This window comes from Sinocyclocheilus rhinocerous, unplaced genomic scaffold (assembly GCF_001515625.1).
Source record: "Sinocyclocheilus rhinocerous isolate Xijiao unplaced genomic scaffold, SAMN03320098_v1.1 scaffold2828, whole genome shotgun sequence".
NCBI lineage: Eukaryota > Metazoa > Chordata > Actinopteri > Cypriniformes > Cyprinidae > Sinocyclocheilus > Sinocyclocheilus rhinocerous.
Genome location: NW_015656683.1, coordinates 20,491 through 40,367, shown reverse-complemented (window position 1 = coordinate 40,367; position 19,877 = coordinate 20,491). Strand labels below are relative to the sequence as shown.

The window sequence follows — 19,877 nt, the reverse complement described above, 5'->3', positions numbered from 1 at the left end:
TCATCTTCCTCAGGTAGAGATTGTGGTGTTTTTTTTTTTTTTTTTTTTTTTTTTTGTGGGGGGGGGGGGGGGGGGGGTGTTGTGTGTGTGTTTTTTGTGTTGTTTTTTGTTTTGTCTGTTTTGTTTCAGTTTGTTTTTTGTTTCAGTTCATTTTGTTTTGTTTTGTTCCATTTAATTTTGTTTTGTTTTGGACCAAGTATTTTGCCCAGCAGTGTAGATTAGTGTAGTGTTCCATTAACAGCCAGCAATCCATCTGAATGCAGTTTCATAATTACAGAATGCTATAGGCATTAACTGGAATCTTTGCGGCCATTCACTAATCAAAATTTACACTTTTGCCAGTTCAAAGCGGTGCTCTATTGTCTGCGAGGAGCAGAGAGCATTCAGAGAGGTAAGAGATAACATCAGATTTTATGACAAGAAAAACGGGCGCAAGAGGTTCCATCAATATTTCAGAAATGACAAGAATTTCACATTTACAAATCCTGCTAATCCAGCCTCTCATCTGATGTCATTCGGTAAACTAATCTATACAGTATGTATCATTTTTCTTTCTATGCATATGTTACTTTGTGTTTGTAGTGTTTTGGAGGGGATTATTATTATTATTTAAGTATACCAATGTCACTAAATGATAAAAACTGTATTAGAAACAGTTTTTTGATAGTGCCATATTTTCTTAATAATAACTGGGGCCAAGATAGACGTCTAGAATGGTTATAAGTGAGTTACACTGTACAAATGAACCCTTAATAATAGATGACATTAAAACCTTAAAAATTAGTGTTTTTGCTCTAAATACATTAGTTAATGTGATAACTTGTGCTAATTTATTTTTGTGCCTTTTATTTGTCGCTGTCGGTATACTCCTCTATGCACACAGTAAACGTTGGACTCAGCGATGTTGATATTTTTTAACCTCTTGTGTAAATCGCATTTTGTTTGTAAGCATCATACTCCACAAAGATGCAATTTCATATTCCTGCATGTCGCGTTATTGAATTAGCAATCTGCAATCAGTCATTATATATATTTTTTACCCTCATGCCAATTTGTTTTGGACATTTATATTGCAAAACAATAGACATTAACTCTGAAGTTCTGTATCGGGTGCTTCCAAGAGTAGAATATGAACAGAGTGGCCAAACTCCATGTATATTTCTCAAAACGCGTTATTGTTTTGCATCTACCTCTGAGCAGTTGCTTGTGTATGTTATTTTAGTCTCTTGATTTGAGACTTTTATTGAAGATGTTTTAATCCTGTCGTGAATGTTATTTAAGTGGGTTTCCGTGTATTTGTGTTTCTCCCTTTTAATTTTTTTCTAAACGCGTCATCCGTTCACCTGGGCCGCTCTGAGGTCAGCCAAAGCTGCAAAACACACATAGTTGAAGAAAATGGTGTCTGTCGCTGCAACTACATTTGCATACATGTAGAATTTGTACCTCGACCAGTATTTTTGTTGTTCTGTTGATTTACATCAAATACTTTACTTTGTAATAGACTAATGGTCATGAAATAAAGATTGTTATATTTATGTTAACAGATTTCTTGATCACTGCCTCAGTTTGTTTTAGTATTATGTTTTAGTTCTTATGCTACCAACAATGTACCATGGTTTTTGGACATGCTCCATAGAAGCAGAGTTATTATAATTAACTAAAAACAAAAGCAAAACTAAAACCATAAAAAAAAAAATTTAAAAAAAGGGAAATAAAAATTAATAACTACACAGACACATTAAAAAATACATAAACAAAATTACTAAAACTTTTAACTAAAAGAGAAAATATATGAAAATTGGTATATCAATGGTACTAAAATAACGCCAGTACTGTGATTTCCCATGAAGTGCATTTTGGAGCAACATATATACTAATATAAGCAGTAAATATTCTCTTTATTAAGTCACATTTGGAATTTCATGACCCATTAAGTATTTTATAAGAACTCTATTACTGTGCTTCTTATAAATGAACAGTGTGTATCTTTCACACAGTATTTGACTAATGAATCCTTTCTGTTGTGGAGCAGTTAATGTGGGCCTTAAAGCCTCCAAACCCTAACCAACCTAACAGTGTTTGGTGTGACCTTTCTGAATACAGTGGCCTTTAAATCCAAATTAAATCCATGCGCTTATTCAACAGTTACTGCAAAACTGTTGTCACCTTGAACAAAACTGAAACTCGTGTTTAAAAACTGCATATAACATATACTGTGACATTATTTTCATTTTCTCACAAAATTAGTATTACCATAATTCTCAATTCTGTAATGCATCCTATTCCTGCTTTTTAAATGAAAAAGCATCATAGTTAACTGAAACAATAAAAAGATGAAATAAAAGAAATATATCTAAAAAATATAACTAAAACTGAAATAAAAATTATATAGACATTTAAAAGAAAAAATAACATTAAAAAAACTGATAATGACTAAAACACAACAAAATTGCTAATGAAAATTAAAATAAAAAAAATAAAAAAATATATATATATAATTACTAATAATTGCTAAAATGAAAATTGAAAATATAAACAAATATAAAATATATCTTAATTATACTAAAACAACACTGATCAGAATAAATAAAAAAATCAGTAATGATGTCTTTCCAAAAATACTTGTAATAAATGTATATTAAATATATATATTTTTTGTAACAGTAATAACATTTTTCATACATTTTATTAAAATATCACACTACAAAAATAATTAGGCTTATATTTAGATTTAGATGTAAATTAAAAAAATGTAATATGATGCATATTTGTCAGTTGTACATAAATGAAACTGGAAAGAAACAGGAAGATTTTTTCAATTAAATGTATTATTTTTATAGTTAAAAAGTACATTATACATTATGTTTAATGTGTTTAAAATACTTTCACCATGCAACAAAAAAAGTGGTCCTTCATATTCTTTGTGCAAAATATAATATCTTATTTTTTTTCTTTATATTTTCTGTTATTGTTCATTTCCAGTGTGTTTTAACATACCTTCAGAGGACACTGCGTGTGTGTGTGAGTGAATTTTCACGCTGAATGAGTGTCAGCTGACTTTGGTCACAGGACTTTAGGCAGAGCATCACACAAAATCATTCAGATTTTAGAGGCACTAACCCACTCTAACCACCTCTGATCTATCTCTTTATATTTCTGCGTTTGTGAACATTCATTTCTGTGTAACTAATTCAGCTTCACCAGACGATGTTGATGATTTACTTTTGTGATGCTGAGTCTCAGCTGAACTGACGTCCCCTTATTTGTTTGCATGAGGAAATAAGCGTGTTCTGAGTCTTGTTTGTTCAGTTTTCTGCATGCTCCCCTCAATGTATTTAACTGTGTGTGTGTATATATCTATGTGTAACTTTCTGTCTATTGGGTTGATTTGACCTTTAAGCTCATGTTGTGTTACTGATGGTTCTTGATGTTGGTGATCTCTGTGAGTGAATATCTGAATGTGAGGGCAGTATGTGGTGGTTTCAGAGAGGGCTCTGTGCTCTTCCGGGGGCTCTAGTTATCTGGTCATCCGATACGTTCCTCATCTCTTATGCCACAGCGGTCGTGTTGGGCCATGCCGACATACTCATTCCATACATAAGGTACGTTTTTCAGTTTTATTTGTACTAGATGTCCATGCAGAGTCATGCATCATTTTAGGCTTTGAGAAACATTTTATGAAGAGAAACCTTGTTGCATGAATACTTATAATGTATAAGATGAAAAGAAATCATGCATTTTTTAGTGTAGTATCACTTTTAAGAGTTTGACGGCTGTAGATCAGAGACATTCTGTGAACTACCATCTGTATCTTTCAGCTTCAGTTGACTGCTTTGTTTTATTTCTGTCATCTGTCAAACTGTGCATTTATTATTTTGTTTGTAGTGACACAGGCACTGAGGTTTCTGAACGCTGTGTGTTTGGCTTCATGCTGTCAATCTCAGCTTTCTCAGGTAATGCTGTGCATCTTGTCCTTTTGAGTTCTGTATTCTGCCAAGGGGTTTTAGTTCAAAATCACTTGTTTATTTTAGTTTTTAAATGCATTTAAAAAGTCAACAAATGCAAAAACAAATGCTGTTTAGTGCATGACTTGGTTCTCTCACATTCATTTAAAGGGGTCATATGATGCGATTTCAAGTTTTCCTTTCTCTTTGGAGTGTTACAAGCTCTTGGTGCATAAAGAAGATCTGTAAAGTTGCAAAGACTAAAGTCTCAAATCCAAAGATATATTCTTTATAAAAGCTAAGAGTCAGCCACGCCTACCTAAAACGGCTCGTTCTAACACACCCCCACATATCTACGTCACTATGTGGAAATATTAGCATAATGCCGCCCAAATATGCACACAAAGAAAGAAGGCGTGGTTTCAGGAACAGCAGTAGTGTTGATGCAGCCATGTCAGGGAGACGGTGTGTGTTTCAGTGCGAAAGCAAAAGCACTTTATTTGGCCTTCCGGAAGTAGATGCAATTAGGAATCATTGGTTAAGATTTATTACAGAACAGCACAACCCAGATGTTCGAATTTGTGCAACGCATTTTATGGACAACAGTTTTTTGAACCTAGAAGAGTACAAAGCTGGCTGTGCACAAAGACTATTTCTAAAAAAAAAAAAAGGGTCAATTCCGACTTTGCTATGACAATCTGGCGCTTCTGAATCAGCGACTGCACATATGTTTTGTTATTAGTTTAAGTATTTGCTATTGACTGTTCAAATGCGGAGTTTTGCACAATGCAGAGTAACGCGTCGTGTGTGTGTGTGTGTGAGGGGAACAGGGTCACATCACAGGAGAGTGAACTGCCTGTCAGAAATCATAGCACGTCAGCTGTCTTAACCGCGGCTTGTGTACTGCATCATCACTGTGTCTGTCACGCGACTCTGTTGCCCTTTCGGGCTTGAACTGATGGTAAAACTAACGACATTATTAACTGTCTTGATATTTACTTTGAAAGCTGATGCTCACGATTATGGTAAGGGGCTTTACATTTCCGACGCGTGCTTGTGGTGTTCGGCCAATCACAATGCACTGGGTCAGCTGGCCAATCAGAGCAGACTGCGCTTGTCAAAGGAGGGGGCTTTGTTGAGGGGGACAGGGTCACATCACAGGAGAGTGAACTGCCTGTCAGAAATCATAGCACGTCAGTTGTCTTAACCGCGGCTTGTGTACTGCATCATCACTGTGTCTGTCACGCGACTCTGTTGCCCTTTCGGGCTTGAACTGATAGTAAAACTAACAACATTATTAACTTTCTTCATATTTACTTTGAAAGCTGAAGCTCGCGATTATGGTAAGGGGCGTTACATTTCCGACGCGTGCTTGTGGTGTTCGGCCAATCACAATGCACTGGGTCAGCTGGCCAATCAGAGCAGACTGCGCTTGTCAAAGGAGGGGGCTTTGTTGAAAACGACGTGTTTGAGAGAGGCGGGGCATAGAGGACCTACAATAATGTACAGTATTTGAAAAATAATGTGTTTTTTGAACATTAAAGCATGTCAACATATTCTGTTATACCAAATACACAAAATAATGATCTTTAAAAAAGCATCATATGACCCCTTTAACTTTTGGGTCATTGCATGTCAGGTCACCCAGAGGTCCCCAGCTATTTTTTGTTTTTTGGTGAAAGAAATACATAAATGAAGAAGAAAGACAACATATTAAATGTCATGCATGAATATTTACTGAGTAATCCAAAAATTACTGAGTAATTTTGTAGAGGGGGGTCAAAATGACAATTTTCACCTGAGATTTAGAGCCAAGAGATGGCAGCATCATTATGTTTTTACAGGTCTGTTAGCAAAATCTGCTGACTTTAGCAATCTTTGTTGCATTATATGCAAATGGTGACAGTTGAAAAGTTTGCATGGCTGTATCTCAAGAAGTAATTTCCTTTTAGATTTTGTTTCTCAACAAACTTTTCTTTAAGGGCCCCTATATGGGGATTTTAGTGTTGACCCGTAAGTAAAATGTAAATTCGAACACATTTTCAAATGAGGGTCACTTTGCATACAGCTGATACTTTTTTCTTTTAAATAGGAATGTTTGAAGAACAAATAATGTTGAGAGTAGAGATGTATCTTGTTTCGTTCTATCAAAACAATTGCCTAGAGCATAACTGTCTGAGTGCCATAAATATTATCTTCCCAAATTAAACGCTCTCAAGATGTGCTAAAGATATTTCAATATCCTTTTAGATTCTAATTAACAAACATTTTCTGTTGGTATATTCAGTTTTAAGGCCCTGTAGGGTTCGGTTCCAGAGATATGGATATCTTGAAGTAACTCCATGTGCAAATTGTTGAATTTTACCCGTTTAAAAATGATCAAAGACCAAATTTAATTTTGAGTTTATCTAATCATGATTTTTGACACCGCAGAAATGCAAATAAGAATAGCAGCCCAACTGCTATTTTTTATTTTTTTAATCTGTGGATATTTTGGGATGATGTAGAGGATTGATTCACCCCTACTCTCCTGTATGTATGTTTGCAGGGTTGGGCACCATGTATGTGCGATATAAACAAGTTCAGGCTTTTTTTTTCAGCCTCTGAGTCGGGCTTACAGCTGCTGAACTACACAGGCCTCCTGATGGGCATCGTCAGCACTGTAGGGATGTGCTTTGTGGCCAACTTCCAGGTGACACCCACAGTTTCATTCTCTGATCTGAGTGTCAGTTCTCTGAAACTGTCAGTGTAATGTTTTTTTATATTCTTCCGGAAAACAGTTATGATATATCCATCCACCTTTTGGGAGCAGGGCTGACCTTTGGTGCTGGGACGTTGTATGTACTGGTCCAGACTGGCATGTCGTATCGCATGCAGCCACGTTTCCACGGCAGGGATATTTTTTGGGCTTGTATGGCTGTGGGAATGTGGTCGCTCATTAGCATCATTACACGTATCCTTTTTCTCAATATATATGCAGTCTTTAAAATCATCTCAGTTTGTAATGATTCTCTATATTTCTTATAAACCAACTGCGTCAGTACTCTTATACCTGTTGTGCTTCTTTGACTGAATCTGTCAGTTTTCATATCCTCTGTATTAATGTATGATGACCTGCCTGGCGTGGATGTAGCTAATAAGTTCCACTGGCAGCCCAGAGAGAGAGTAAGACAGATGATACACTTGATCTGAAGTTACTATACAGGGTCTTTTATTATTTCAAACATAGTACCTGCATACATGCTGGACATATATGCAAATTATCTGTGTGCAAATTACTTATTATAGTTGGCCAAATATGCAGTGTTCAAGAGAAGTCACTCTGAGGAACAGTACATTTTTTTTTTTTGGTGTATATATACTGTAGTGTAACTGCATTTGTGAAGGTATGTGAATGTATGAAAAAAAATCACATTAAGTCAGTGTAATATAATGAAAGTTTAACTTGCATGAAAATACACTGGTTTAATATAATATAGCTAAGTTTGATTTGAAGGAAAATTACATTAGGTTAGTGTTATGTAGGGGTCTGAGGAAAATCATTCTGATGGAAACACTGCAATTTTTAAATGTTTTTGAAAGAAGTCTCTTATGCTCACCATGACTGCATTTATTAGATAACAAAAAACAGTAATATTGTGAAATATTATTAGCCTACAATTTGAAATAACTATTTTCTATTTTAATCTATTTTAAAATGTAAATCCTGTGATGCAAAGCTGAATTTTCAGCATCATTAATCCAGTCTTCAGTGTCACACACGATCCTTCAGAAAGCATTCTAATATGCTGATCTGGTGCCCAGTTATTAATAATGAATAGTTATTAATGGATCTTTTTATCATTAATGTGAAAAACTTTTTTTTTTCTGCTTAATATTTTGGGGAAATTGATGATGCATTGATAATGGATGTGTATAGATGTAAAAGTAAACTCTACTGTATTTTAGGGTTTTCTAGCGCACCAGGTCAGTGCTGCAGCTGAATGGTCTCTGGCATTCTCCTTCATCTGCTTCTTCCTCACGTATATACATGATTTCCAGGTATGATCTGTTACTGTTACTATACTGGTTCATGAGTTTGTATGTCATAACTTATTGTATAATGTGTAATACTATTTTTAGTATGTGCATAAAATCTAATTTGCTTAAGTTTGCCACCCGTTTGACCAAACCTCTTCCCCCCCCAGAAAATCACTTTGCGGGTTCAGCCTGTTCTTCAGAGTAAACATCTTTACAACTATCCCAACCCGATCTCATGAAAGTGCGTATAAATAGTACGCCAAACACATGCGTATCATATGCACGCCAAAGTCCATTTTTGCTTATCAATACCACGAGTTTTCGTTTTTATTTGGCGTACTATTTATACGCACTTTCATGAGACCGGGCTCACTATCCTCACTATGAAGAGAGAGAGCACGTGCAGCATGGAGAGCGTTCACCTCTGCTGGCTGGTGCCATGTGAGAGACAATCTGCCACCGTGTGTCTGACATCCAGCACTGCAGCCGGCATTCAGTGGACAGTACTTCACAGATTTGAGTGTTCCCGGGGAAACTTTTCACGTTCAAGAGAAGCTCCTGTAACTTCTAAGCTTTATGCATTATTCTGAGAATATTGAGAGAGAGTCTAGGTATGTATGTACAAATATTTTTACACAAGTTTTATCGATCGCCAAAGTATCACACCACTTTAAGTGTTTTTCCTTTTTAATTTTAGAAGAAACATGTTAAATGTTTTGACATATTTCAGTGCTTTAACAATTATTTGTGAAATGTGGAGATGAAATGTGTTTTTTTTATTGAATTTCATTTCATTCGCTGTTTTGTTTTCATTGAAAAATGGATGTTTTTCAATTCAGCACGTTTCCACTGGCTCAGTTTCTGTGACATTGTTCTGGTCAAAACGTTTCTAGCTCAAACAAGCCTTTCATGCATTAAATACAGCAGCTTATCACAATACAGTTACCCACAACACCCAACAAAACCCCGACACAAATGACAAACAGCAGTAAAAATCTGACAACTAACACGACAACATAAATAAAACATAATCGGACATTTAATTCTATCTACATTCCTTAAAATTATTTACTACTGACTGACTGATTTATTTCACACAAGATTTACAACCAGCTACTTTGGTGAGTGCTTCCACTAGTTTTTCTTGGCTTTCTCCCTCATCCTTTTCTGGTATTCAGCAATCTTTTTGTCAAAGAGCCCTGGAAAAATGGGAGAAAATATTAACTATACGTTTTATTACTATTCAAGATCATTTTTATATCGGTAGCATCCTCTTCTTAAGCAAAAGTAAATCAAAGTACCAGTCATTAAGATGACACTATTAAAGATACCTCAAAATGTGACATTTATTATAATAGGTTTATGTGAAGATTTTAAGTTCACTTAAATTAATCAAAAAAGAAAAACATTTGAACAGACATCAGTATTGGTGATGTTTGCCTTCGTTCATAGTACTCAGTACAAAGATGACATTAAAAATATTTATATATATATATACATTTCTACATTAATTTAGAGATTCAATGTGAAAATATATTTAAAAATATAAATTTTAATGTTAGGTCAAAGTGTCTCACCTGTGCCGTCCTGAGAGGCGGGTCTCTGTTCCATTTCCTGAATGAAGAGGTCGAACATCTGCGTCTGTACAAATGTCTTCACAAACCGTCGTGTGCTCTTGGATTCTATTGCTTTGCAGAAATTTGTTCGCTGGAACTCGCCCCGCTGGTCTTTGCCCTTCCGCACGATGTACTTAGCGAAGTGGCCGACAGTCTTGATAAAGAACGGCAGGAAAGCTTCTGGGACCACCCGGTTCAACTCCTCCAGACCTGAAGTGATGATAAATTATATAAATATAGGTTATTAGTTTTAAATACTTGGTCAAAATAATTGTGTACGTGAAAGTATGAATAAACTAGATTTTTACATTTATGCTATTGTTTTGAGAGAATTACGTATATATATGCTGTTTCTAGGGTGCGATTGTGATTATTTACATAGCAACTTCACAGCGTATTGCGGTTGTGAACATGAAACATTAACGAAAACTGTTTAAAACGTATTTTAAGGCAAGTAATATTAGCGATTAAAGACACATTATATGTCTGGAAACTTCTAAAATTGACAGAGGCACTGTGTTTTGTTTACGGTCGTAACGCAGCGCATGCAGTGTTGCCATGTCTGCTTAGAATACGTATGTTTTTTGGGCTTACTTTTCATAGTATCTCTTGTAAATATTACCAGTTGTGGGTTGCGTTTTTTAGCTTATTTACAAAAACACAGCAGCGTATTTTGGTTAATTTAGGCTTATTTGCTGTGGCTAGTGCCAAGTAGCTTATTATTTAACTATTTTCTTAGAATCAGATGCTGGGTTTTCTAGCGAAATATGGCAACAGTCTTTAGACTGTACTGTATTTGCAAATAATTGATCATTTATGCCCGTAGCACCAACAATATAGAATAAAGTTATGTGCCAGCATTTAAGTACAACATTCACGCAATGATGATTCGTTTGTTGCGTGTGTCACATGACAAATGAACAAAAGACTGTTACAAAAAAACAAAACAAAATATTTTGTATTTCCTAATACAAAATATGGTCAAAGATTGTGTATGTGGACGTGTTTGGAGAATTTGGCTATTGAAAATATAACACTGCTCAAATGAGTTCAAAACCTGAATTCATTTGGCTCAAGGAGATTCAAAGATGAAGTCAGTAAAATGACCCAGTCTTTCCATTGCATGTCCGAGTGACTGAGTGCTTAAAACGAACGGTCTACTAGATAGTGTGCATGTGCTGAACACATCCTTCCACGCTGACGGGCAATTGTGTGTGAAACAGAACTTAAAGGGGTCCTATTATGCTGTTTCAATTTTAAAATTTGAAAATGTAGTGTGTATGTTTGGGCATAAAAAAGATCTAGAAAGTTACAAATCTCAAAGTCCACTCCAAAGGGAGATATTTCATTTTTTTTAAAATCCCTTTTCAAGAACTACAACGAACGGCTCGTTTGAACTACAGCGTTTGTTTTCCGGGCTTTGTGATACCAATCACAACACATTTTGTTTTTCGGAAGGCGGACCTTCATCAAAGCCGGAACTAATCGAGTCATTTGTGCCAGGATGGGGAGAAAGGTATTTTAATAATGTAAATTATGTGAAAAATAATGCAGTTTTCGAACCACCAAGCATGAGAGCATGTTCTAGTACACCCCCAAAACAAAGTCAAGACTTTGTAAAAGAGCATAATAGGACCCCTTTAAGTTGGAAAATGAAGTATACCTGGGCCTTATTACGGGTTTGTTAAAATACTTAACACTACTTATGAGCAATGAGAAAATTGATAATAAAAAAAGAAAATAATAAATAAAAAACAAACTCCTCTAAATATGGAGTAAAAATGCTGCTTACTTGATTTCTCATTTTTGGCACTGAGGGCCTGCTTGATTTCATCTTTGAGTTTGTGAGGTAATATTGTGTCCTCATCTCCCATCTGTTTGGAGAAACATTTCAACCACAGTCACCCACACTATATCCATCAGTCACTTTTCAAGGCAACAAATGAAAAGATGCTCTCTTTGATGTAAACGTGAACTTACACACTTGATAAATGTCTCCTTCCTGCCTTCTGACAAGTCAACAACAAGCAGCTGGGTGAGTAGATGAATTTAGATGTCAGCTTGTAGCGTTTGAAATGTAAATTGCTTGCAATATTTAAACAGTGTCACGAGTCTGGTCACTCACCTCGGTCTGGTCAGTGGCCTGATCTGCGAGACTTTTCTGAACACCCAGCAGGTATGGTGTGGGTGCCATGACGACGTCGATTAGGATCTCGGGAACGATGGAAATGAGCGTGTGCTGCCAGATGAATGGATACAGGAGAACAGCCACTGCGTGGATCACCTGAGATAACGTCCTGCAGAGATAGCATGGGTTTGATCAATATGGGTTATACATAAACATATAAATCAAAGCAAAACCTAACACTTGTGTATGTGTGTTTGGGCACCCAAGCTCGTCAGCGATGAAGATGATCCTCCGCTCTAGTACAGTAGCAGCAAACACCTGGAGCACCTCCTCATCTGACAGGCATTTGAACAATGTGCGGAAATCTACGTGCTCCAGCCAGGAGTCTGTTGGACGAGTCAAACTGATGATCTACAGAGAGATACACAGATGCTTTATAATAGGTACAGTAGATATTTTATTATAAAAAAAAACTGTTGGGGGATAACTAGCTAGAAGCAATGAGAGATAGATCACTTATTTGTCATCAGGGAGGAAATTTGTCTCTCATTTGAATCATTGATAAATAATGTTTTAGTCCCTATATTTTACAGTAATATAAATTGGTTTGTTTTTTAGTTTTATTAGTTGTATTTAGTGTTCATGTTTGATGTTTTCAGCCCTCTTTTTTGTAATTTAGTTACATAGCCATATAGTCAGTTCTGATAAATTATTAAGTATTAAAGGGGTCATATGATGTTGCTAAAAAGAACATTATTTTGTGTATTTGGTGTAATGCAATGTGTTTATGCGGTTTAAGGTTAAAAAAACACATTATTTTCCACATAATGTACATTATTGTTTCTCCTCTATGCCCCGCCTTTCTGAAACGCGCCGATTTTTACAAAGCTCATAGTCACTTCCTTGTTGGCATCACGAGAGAGAGCGGGAGGTTGCCGTTTGGTTAAAACGAGGCGTTTTAGGAGGGCATGGACAAGTCTTAACTTTTATAAAGAATATCTCTTTGGATTTGAGACTTTAGTCGTTGCAACTTTACAGATCTTCTTTATGCACCAAGAGCTTGTAACACTCCAAAGAGAAAGGAAAAATTGAAATCGCATCATATGACCCCTTTAAGTTAAGTATTAACTTAAGTTAGTAATTTGTTGCTAACTCGCAACTTCGCAAGTTTAAATCGAGTACCCTCAATTACAGAGATAGACAGACAGACAGACAGACAGATAGATAGATAGATTAAATGACAAATAAAATCACTGATGAGGTCAAACTAATCACAGAATTATGTTTTTTATAATAATGCGAGATATGTGCAGATCACTTGATTGGAATGTTACATAGAAAATGTGCTGAAGGAGAATTTCAAGCAGAACTCAGTCAAGTTGATACAAAGCATGAGGACATACCTGCATGAAACAGCTCATCTCTGACCCTTTCCCCTGAGCTATTACTTAACTCACTTCAATTTCCTGCTGTTTTGCCAGAGCTAAGGAGGTATGTGTTTGTGGATAGCGTGTCTCTGCCTGCCTGTCCGCTTGTTTGGAATTAGAGACGTATTACTTTACACCTCCTTTAATGTATTGTAATTGACTCTCTGGTTTAAAATTACTGGGGAAAATACATGTAAAACCAGCTTTTATTCTCTTCCACGATTTCACACTCTCATTTAATTTCCTCTTCCTCTTTTTTGTGTTTAATAGAAAATGACAGACTAACACCAGTTTTTTGGTTTTTGGTGTTGACTCAACTGCAGCAAATACAGTGGAAATGTAAAGTGTAGCAGCTGCTGTCTTGAGCAACACTGCATTCGTATGTCATTACGATAACCACAATTGTTATGCAAGTCATTGTTCAGAGAACGATGTCAGGACTAATAGTGTGAGATGTACAATTTGGAGTGCTTCTAACCCTAGCCTCAGGCAGATGGCATTTCCATTTTTTTTTTTTTTGGTTATTAGAATAAAAAAATAAAGGGGAAGACACATCCTTTATACTGACCAGCCACTCAGACAGCCCTCAAGATTTCAAAAAATTAATAGTTTTATCACTAGTTCTTACCTCAGTGCCTCTTTCTGGAATAAAACTTTTGATATTAACAGTGTGTCCAGGAGCAGGAAACGCAGACTCCCTCAGGCTCTGCATAAATGGATAAATCATTGCCATGGAGAATTTTCTGCGCTGTTCCACCTCATCAAAGATCTAAAACAGCAAGCAGACAGATTGAACAATGCAGGAAACAGGCAGAATTTTAAAAAAGACGAAAAATCAGTTTTCAATATACAGCACCATTCAAAAGTTTAGTCAGTAAGTTTTTTTTTTTTTATCAATACTTTTACTCTGCAGTGATGCATTAAATTGATCAAAAGTGACAATAAAGAGTTATAAATAATGTTACAAAAGATTTCTATTTCACAAAACTATTAAGCAGCATAACTGTTTTCAACATTGATAATAATAGGAACTGTTTCATGAGCAGCAAATCAGCATATTAGAATGATTTCGTAATGATTATGTGACACTGAAGACTGGAGTAATGACTACTGCATCACAGGATTAAATTACATTTTAAAATACATGAAAATAGAAACCCGCTGTTTTAAATTGTAATATTATTTACCAATATTACTGTATTTTTACTTTATTTTTGATCAAATTAATGCAGCCTTGGTGAGCACCCCAAATCTTTGAACGGTAGTTTATGTGCAATCTATTTGGGAGAGCTATGAACACACAACACTATATATATTTTTGAAGTATGAGAGTCAACAACTTTGCAAACACCCAAATTTTGAATATGTCCATTTCTTTAAGATCACATTAGCTTTAGTCATATCACATTAGCCTTTGATGTTTGTCCTGAACAAACAAACTAATTTCCAGTCATGAGAGAGCATTCACCTAAAAAAGTACCTGAACAAAGTTCAGCTCAAACAAACAAAACATACTCCAGTAACTGTAGCACTAAGTTCAGACAGTAAACAGACTGAGAGATCACACATTACACAAGCCATTTCAGACTAGTAAATTACTTTAGATTATCAAAGCCAATGAACTCTTAATTAATACAAAGTCGAGAAAAACAAAAGGCAAATCTCTCAAATACAGATCAAAACAATAAAGCACAATGTAAGGCAGTTACAGATGACCGTGCAGTAAATTATGATGTTTACCTTGGAAAAGAGTCCAAAACAGGCTAAATTACTGATGATACAGTAGGCTTCAGGCAGACGAGCACCCTTCCCATCAGGCTAATTAAGAAAAGAGCAACGACAAGAGAAGCTTTAGAAAAAAAAGTGGTGCTTACCCTGTTGCTATGTTGCTAGTGTTTTTGTTAGTGGGTTGCTATGTAAGTTTAACAGGTAAGGGATTTGTTAGTTGTAGTATGAGTATAGACATAAATAACAGGAAGTATCACTAATGAGACCAGTCAACATTTACCAGTAGCCTCCTACAGTATCCATTCTTCCTCGTTCCATCAACATCTGTAAGCACGAAAGAGAATGTTTCACTGGGAAATAGAGAAAAAGAGAGACAATGAAAGTTTCTGCCTCCACACGGCATGCTGGGAGAAACGATGCGTGTGGTGACAGTACCTGGGATATTCTGATAAGGGCGCCCAGTTTACACCCTCTGGAAAGCAAAAGAGTGTGAGCGCCTTTAACGTCTTCTCTTCCTCTTCCTTCTGAAATCGCACCATTCCATCCTTCTGTACTCAACAGACAGAGAAAAAGACAAATGGAGAACAAGACTACATTAATAAGCATCAGGGACAGAAAATGCAAATTGTCTTTTTCATTCATATAGATCTCAATCATCACAATATTACTGCTTTTGCTGTATTTTGGATCAAATAAATGCAGGCTTGGTGAGTATATATATATATATATATATATATATATATATAATATGCATGTACATATAAATAAATAATACATTTAGGATTTCTACAATGTAGTGATAAGTGATATAATGTATGATGCAATTAACCAAATAAAAATATGGTCTTTTACTGATATTAAAATCCCATAATCCATTTAACTTAAGTCAACATCTGCTTATATTGTACTGAGTGTTACACTACAGTTATTCACTATAATTGGTCTTTATTCACCTTCAAAGAACTAGGCCTATATTAAATAATACATATAATTAATAAAAAAATATTGATAGATTAATTAACCCATCAGTTAAGTCATACAAAAATGTAGACACTCATCTTTCCTTTTGAAAGATTTATGTAATAAAAGAGATTGGTCTAATGAAAAGTTCTGGGGAAGTGATTCCAAACACCCAAATTTCACTCCAAACTTCAACTTCTTGAAACACAATCTTAAAGAAACAACTGAAGACACAATAGCACTTTTAATGAACCCATAATAATGTGAATTGTGATGTAGAAAACTGTAACATTCCTCATTTGTATGTCACTTTTGATTTAAGCCTTTACTAATTCAATAAATGTAATGCAAACATTAAAAAATGTATTGAATTGTTATTGAATGGAAATAATGCCACAGTGCTACAACATGCAGAGCACACGGTTTGTCTGCGTCACCTTAGGGAACTGATAGATGATCTGTGGCTCATATATCCCATCTTTAGTCTTCTTAGGTCGAACCACGACCAGATATTCGAAAAAAAACTGCCCGCTTGCGTATCGCTGCTCCTTTGCCTTTTCTTCTACATGGGAAAGCTCTGTGCTAGCAGGTAGATCTGGTTCCTTACCAGTTCCTACAAACACACACACACACACACACACGTTAGCTTCAAACAAATCAACACAAATTCTCCGGAACCAAACTGAGACTGTTTTCATGTCATTTCATGGATAGACTACCAAACCAACTGTTTATAAATGTTTGATTTCTAAACGATCTAAAAATGTTGCTCTTCAGCAAAAGCACTTGAGATGCTGATCAAACGGGGGAATGCTGAACCACGAACAAGTACAAACAAATTCGAAATGAGAAAGACGGAGCACTTCTGTGAATTTCCTTAACATTTCCTTTTGAGCCTGCTTTTTGGCAGCCTCCCCCAACACAGAGCAGACAAAGCCGACAGGAATACCATAGGAGTCCACTAAGTCACAAAGTCTTGTTCTAGCTTGACTTGCCTCACCATGGAAACCCTCAATGTGCCTTTCTATAAAGGACAGAACAATAACTGTTGCTTGTAACTGAAAAGACCAGAAGTGCACTAAAGAACAGATGCAAATTGTGTGCTTTGACTGCCTTTGTGAACCTCCTTGTGACTTCATAAATGAATTTTAAATGAACAACATATTACAAGCAAATCGTTCTAAATATCTTGAATTGGAATATTTGAGCACACAGTCAAAACTTCAGTTTGAAAGACTAATTATTTTAGGCATTTTGCCCTACTTAAGCTATGAGACCAGAGAATGAGTCATGCTGAAATGTTTTGACAAGGTTAACTACTTTTATATGCAATATATAGCCCATGGCCACAGCAAAAGGTGACGATGTTTTACATAGTCGAGTTTTCTTGTGCATTCATCAGAGATGCTTTTTGTTACTTAAAACATACAAACATGCACAGTGTATGATGCAGCTGAATTTTTAAGTAGCTTAAGTAGCTAGATATGTTTGTAAAAATGATAAATCAATACTTAAATAACGTTTCTCACTGTCTTTGCTGATTTTTCCCCGGAAAGACGAAAATAAGGTACTGAATCTCTTCATGGCTCCCATGTCTGGTTGATCTTCACCTGGAAGAAAGACACCTGAGCAATAAAATGCACAAACAGCACAATTAATCAACTGCAACCACCGAGAATCGCTCAAGAAAGCTCAGAAATGCCTTGATCACTAACTCGTGTTTAGATATTCACTTCCTTAGCCAAAGAGGTTAGTTTTGACAGCTGAAATGTAAATTGTGATTACAACAAATGTAATTTATTCTTTCCCACATGGTTATGTTTTCAAGAGTTCCTTACCAGAAACCACAAAGACTCTTGCTGAACCTGCTTTGCCATTTAAATAGTTTACCATATGCCAGACAGTTAACTGTAAAAAACCAATACATCCCTAATACAATATTGTGACAGGAACTATTCAACAAGTTCAACAGCATCAATCTAACTAACAAAACATAAAGTTCTAGACATACATGCCGATAGAAAAATATTTAATAATGAACAAATATTTAAATATGTATTTTTTATTTATACTATACAGAATCACTTTAAACGCAGTGGTTGAACTTACTCCGGTGTTTTCGTGAGTTTGCCTTCGTTCCTCTTTTTTTGACATTAGAGAGAGTAACTCCGTTCATGTTCGAATCTCTTTGCGTAAAGTTGGTCAATTAAAGTTATATTTATGTCGTGATCTCACGGCAGTCTTTCCCCATTGACGCGCAAGATCACTGTATTAACTAGAATGTGCGCACTGCGCAGCCAACATATGTGCACGCTGCAGACGTCCGATTCGCGAATCAATGATTCTTTTAAAACGGCTGTTCATTCGAACCGAGTCGCAAACTGTTCGTGAATCATTTGACTGTTAGAGAGAATCAAACAGCATAATTTATAAAACGTAATCGAAAATATAGTGATAAATAGCATTATATAAACATATCCCGTTTTACTGCAAAAGGAAATCAGCGAAAACAGTGCGGGGGCGTCTCAAACAATGCGTTTTAACTGATTTATTGAAATGAACTGTCGAACGAATCGAATCGGTGAAAAGAAGTGAAAGGCAGATCGGAATCGGAAGACACTTCCTACTTATGTTCAAATGATGTGAGCTGTTAAACGACAAAATGACTTGTCTTCAGTGGGAGTTCCTTCATTTCTCGGCTCTTCATTGCAGTTAGTCCAGAATTTATTTGAACCTCAGGTACTTTTAGATGACACTGGTGTGACACATAATGACACAATTCATACGACACTGTGTACTTTGCATCGCAGGTCCGCGTTTCTGTGTTTTTGGATGCCTTCTTGACCAGGTGACTCACTCTTGTAAAAGAGATTTTAATCCAAGAGACTTTTGCCTGGTTAAATAACGGTTGCAAACTTAATAACACATGCCAATAATAACACATCTGCTGGCTTCATAAGTTGATTCACTTTGGTAGAAATCCACAAGAACATTCTCAGAGACATGCTTTTCCTTCACCTCAGTATTTATAGACTCATTTTATTTACTATATATTGACCACAAGAGCTTTACTTCTGAATAAACAGGTTCACAGACCTGCTAATGCATACGCCTTATTAAACATCAGTACTGAAAACAGCATTTATTGCACATATCAAAAGTAGACAGACCCCTTTATTACCCTAAATGATAAAAAAAAAAATGCATTGTTGGAAAACTGTCCGTTTCACTTCAGTAGACTCAAAAGAAGTCTTACCTTTGTTGGTCTCAATTTCTCCATCTGAGAAAGCTCTTCTCTTATCTATGTCATCTTCTTGTCCTTGAGATCTTTCTGTAGGCCAAGACAGAGACAACTGAACCTTATGCTAGTACCTAGAAGAATCCGTGTATCATTCGATCATTCGGTTTTTGATTTAATATTGAAAGTAGAAAAATTAGAAAATGGCTCCTTTTTCGTTTTTTTTCCCCCCAAAAATTGAAAAAAGAGAATTCAGCTTAAATTTTCTTTTTTCGCTCAGGGGTAGAAAAATGAATAAACAGCTTGAATATTTGATTTCTACACGTGGGCGGGAATTAAACGCCCCTTTCTGCTGATTGGTCAGCCGAAGATCAAACCGTGCCGTCATCAGTTCTTTTGCAGTACCACGCAGCAGAATAATAGTCCTCCACTGCTGCAGTTGTATGGATTAATTATTCATTTTATTGCAACTACATTTCACATAAAAAGGAGCCGTTTTCTCATTTTTCTACTTTCAATATTAAATAAAAAAACGAACGATCGAATGATACACGGATTTAGAAGTGTTAATTAATCTGTAGGCTTCTCTTGCAGTTTATTTACAAAGCAGAGCAAATTTGGATGGCTAGGTGTGTAAACTGAGTGACTCACGTTCACGTCGATCACTTCTAAATGAAGAAAATAATCTTCTTCTGAAATAATTTTCCCCTTCATCCAGTGATGGTCTAGCTAGTAGTCATAGAGGCAAATGAAAAGGAATCTTTCCAGAATGCGAATATGTTGAGATTTGAAACACCCTTTACTGCTTTAATCATA

At 35.8% G+C, this 19,877-nt stretch overlaps 1 protein-coding gene and 1 pseudogene across 3 annotated transcripts in view; one reads left to right on the top strand and one right to left on the bottom strand.

Annotated features, from left to right (window-relative positions):
• The first annotated feature begins 3,471 nt into the window (after positions 1–3,471).
• LOC107720810 (DNA damage-regulated autophagy modulator protein 2-like) lies at positions 3,472–8,622 on the top strand (annotated as a pseudogene).
• A 118-nt stretch (positions 8,623–8,740) lies between these two features.
• The window catches only part of LOC107720811 (DENN domain-containing protein 2D-like), a 17,144-nt gene continuing 6,007 nt past the window's right edge, over positions 8,741–19,877 (bottom strand). For 2 of the 3 annotated variants that reach the window (XM_016528640.1, XM_016528641.1), the window contains 14 exons: positions 19,713–19,790; positions 19,080–19,154; positions 17,353–17,448; positions 16,261–16,436; positions 15,299–15,411; positions 15,144–15,213; positions 14,876–14,953; positions 13,764–13,904; positions 11,971–12,119; positions 11,706–11,877; positions 11,561–11,611; positions 11,373–11,454; positions 9,542–9,790; positions 8,741–9,163 (listed from right to left, as the gene is read on the bottom strand). In XM_016528640.1, the coding sequence (XP_016384126.1) occupies positions 9,099–9,163; positions 9,542–9,790; positions 11,373–11,454; positions 11,561–11,611; positions 11,706–11,877; positions 11,971–12,119; positions 13,764–13,904; positions 14,876–14,953; positions 15,144–15,213; positions 15,299–15,411; positions 16,261–16,436; positions 17,353–17,448; positions 19,080–19,154; positions 19,713–19,790 (1,595 nt within the window). In that variant the 3' untranslated portion in view covers positions 8,741–9,098. Of the gene's footprint in view, positions 9,164–9,541; positions 9,791–11,372; positions 11,455–11,560; positions 11,612–11,705; positions 11,878–11,970; positions 12,120–13,763; positions 13,905–14,875; positions 14,954–15,143; positions 15,214–15,298; positions 15,412–16,260; positions 16,437–17,352; positions 17,449–17,932; positions 18,154–19,079; positions 19,155–19,712; positions 19,791–19,877 lie in introns of those variants that run through there. The other variant, XM_016528643.1, reaches the window with a different exon arrangement.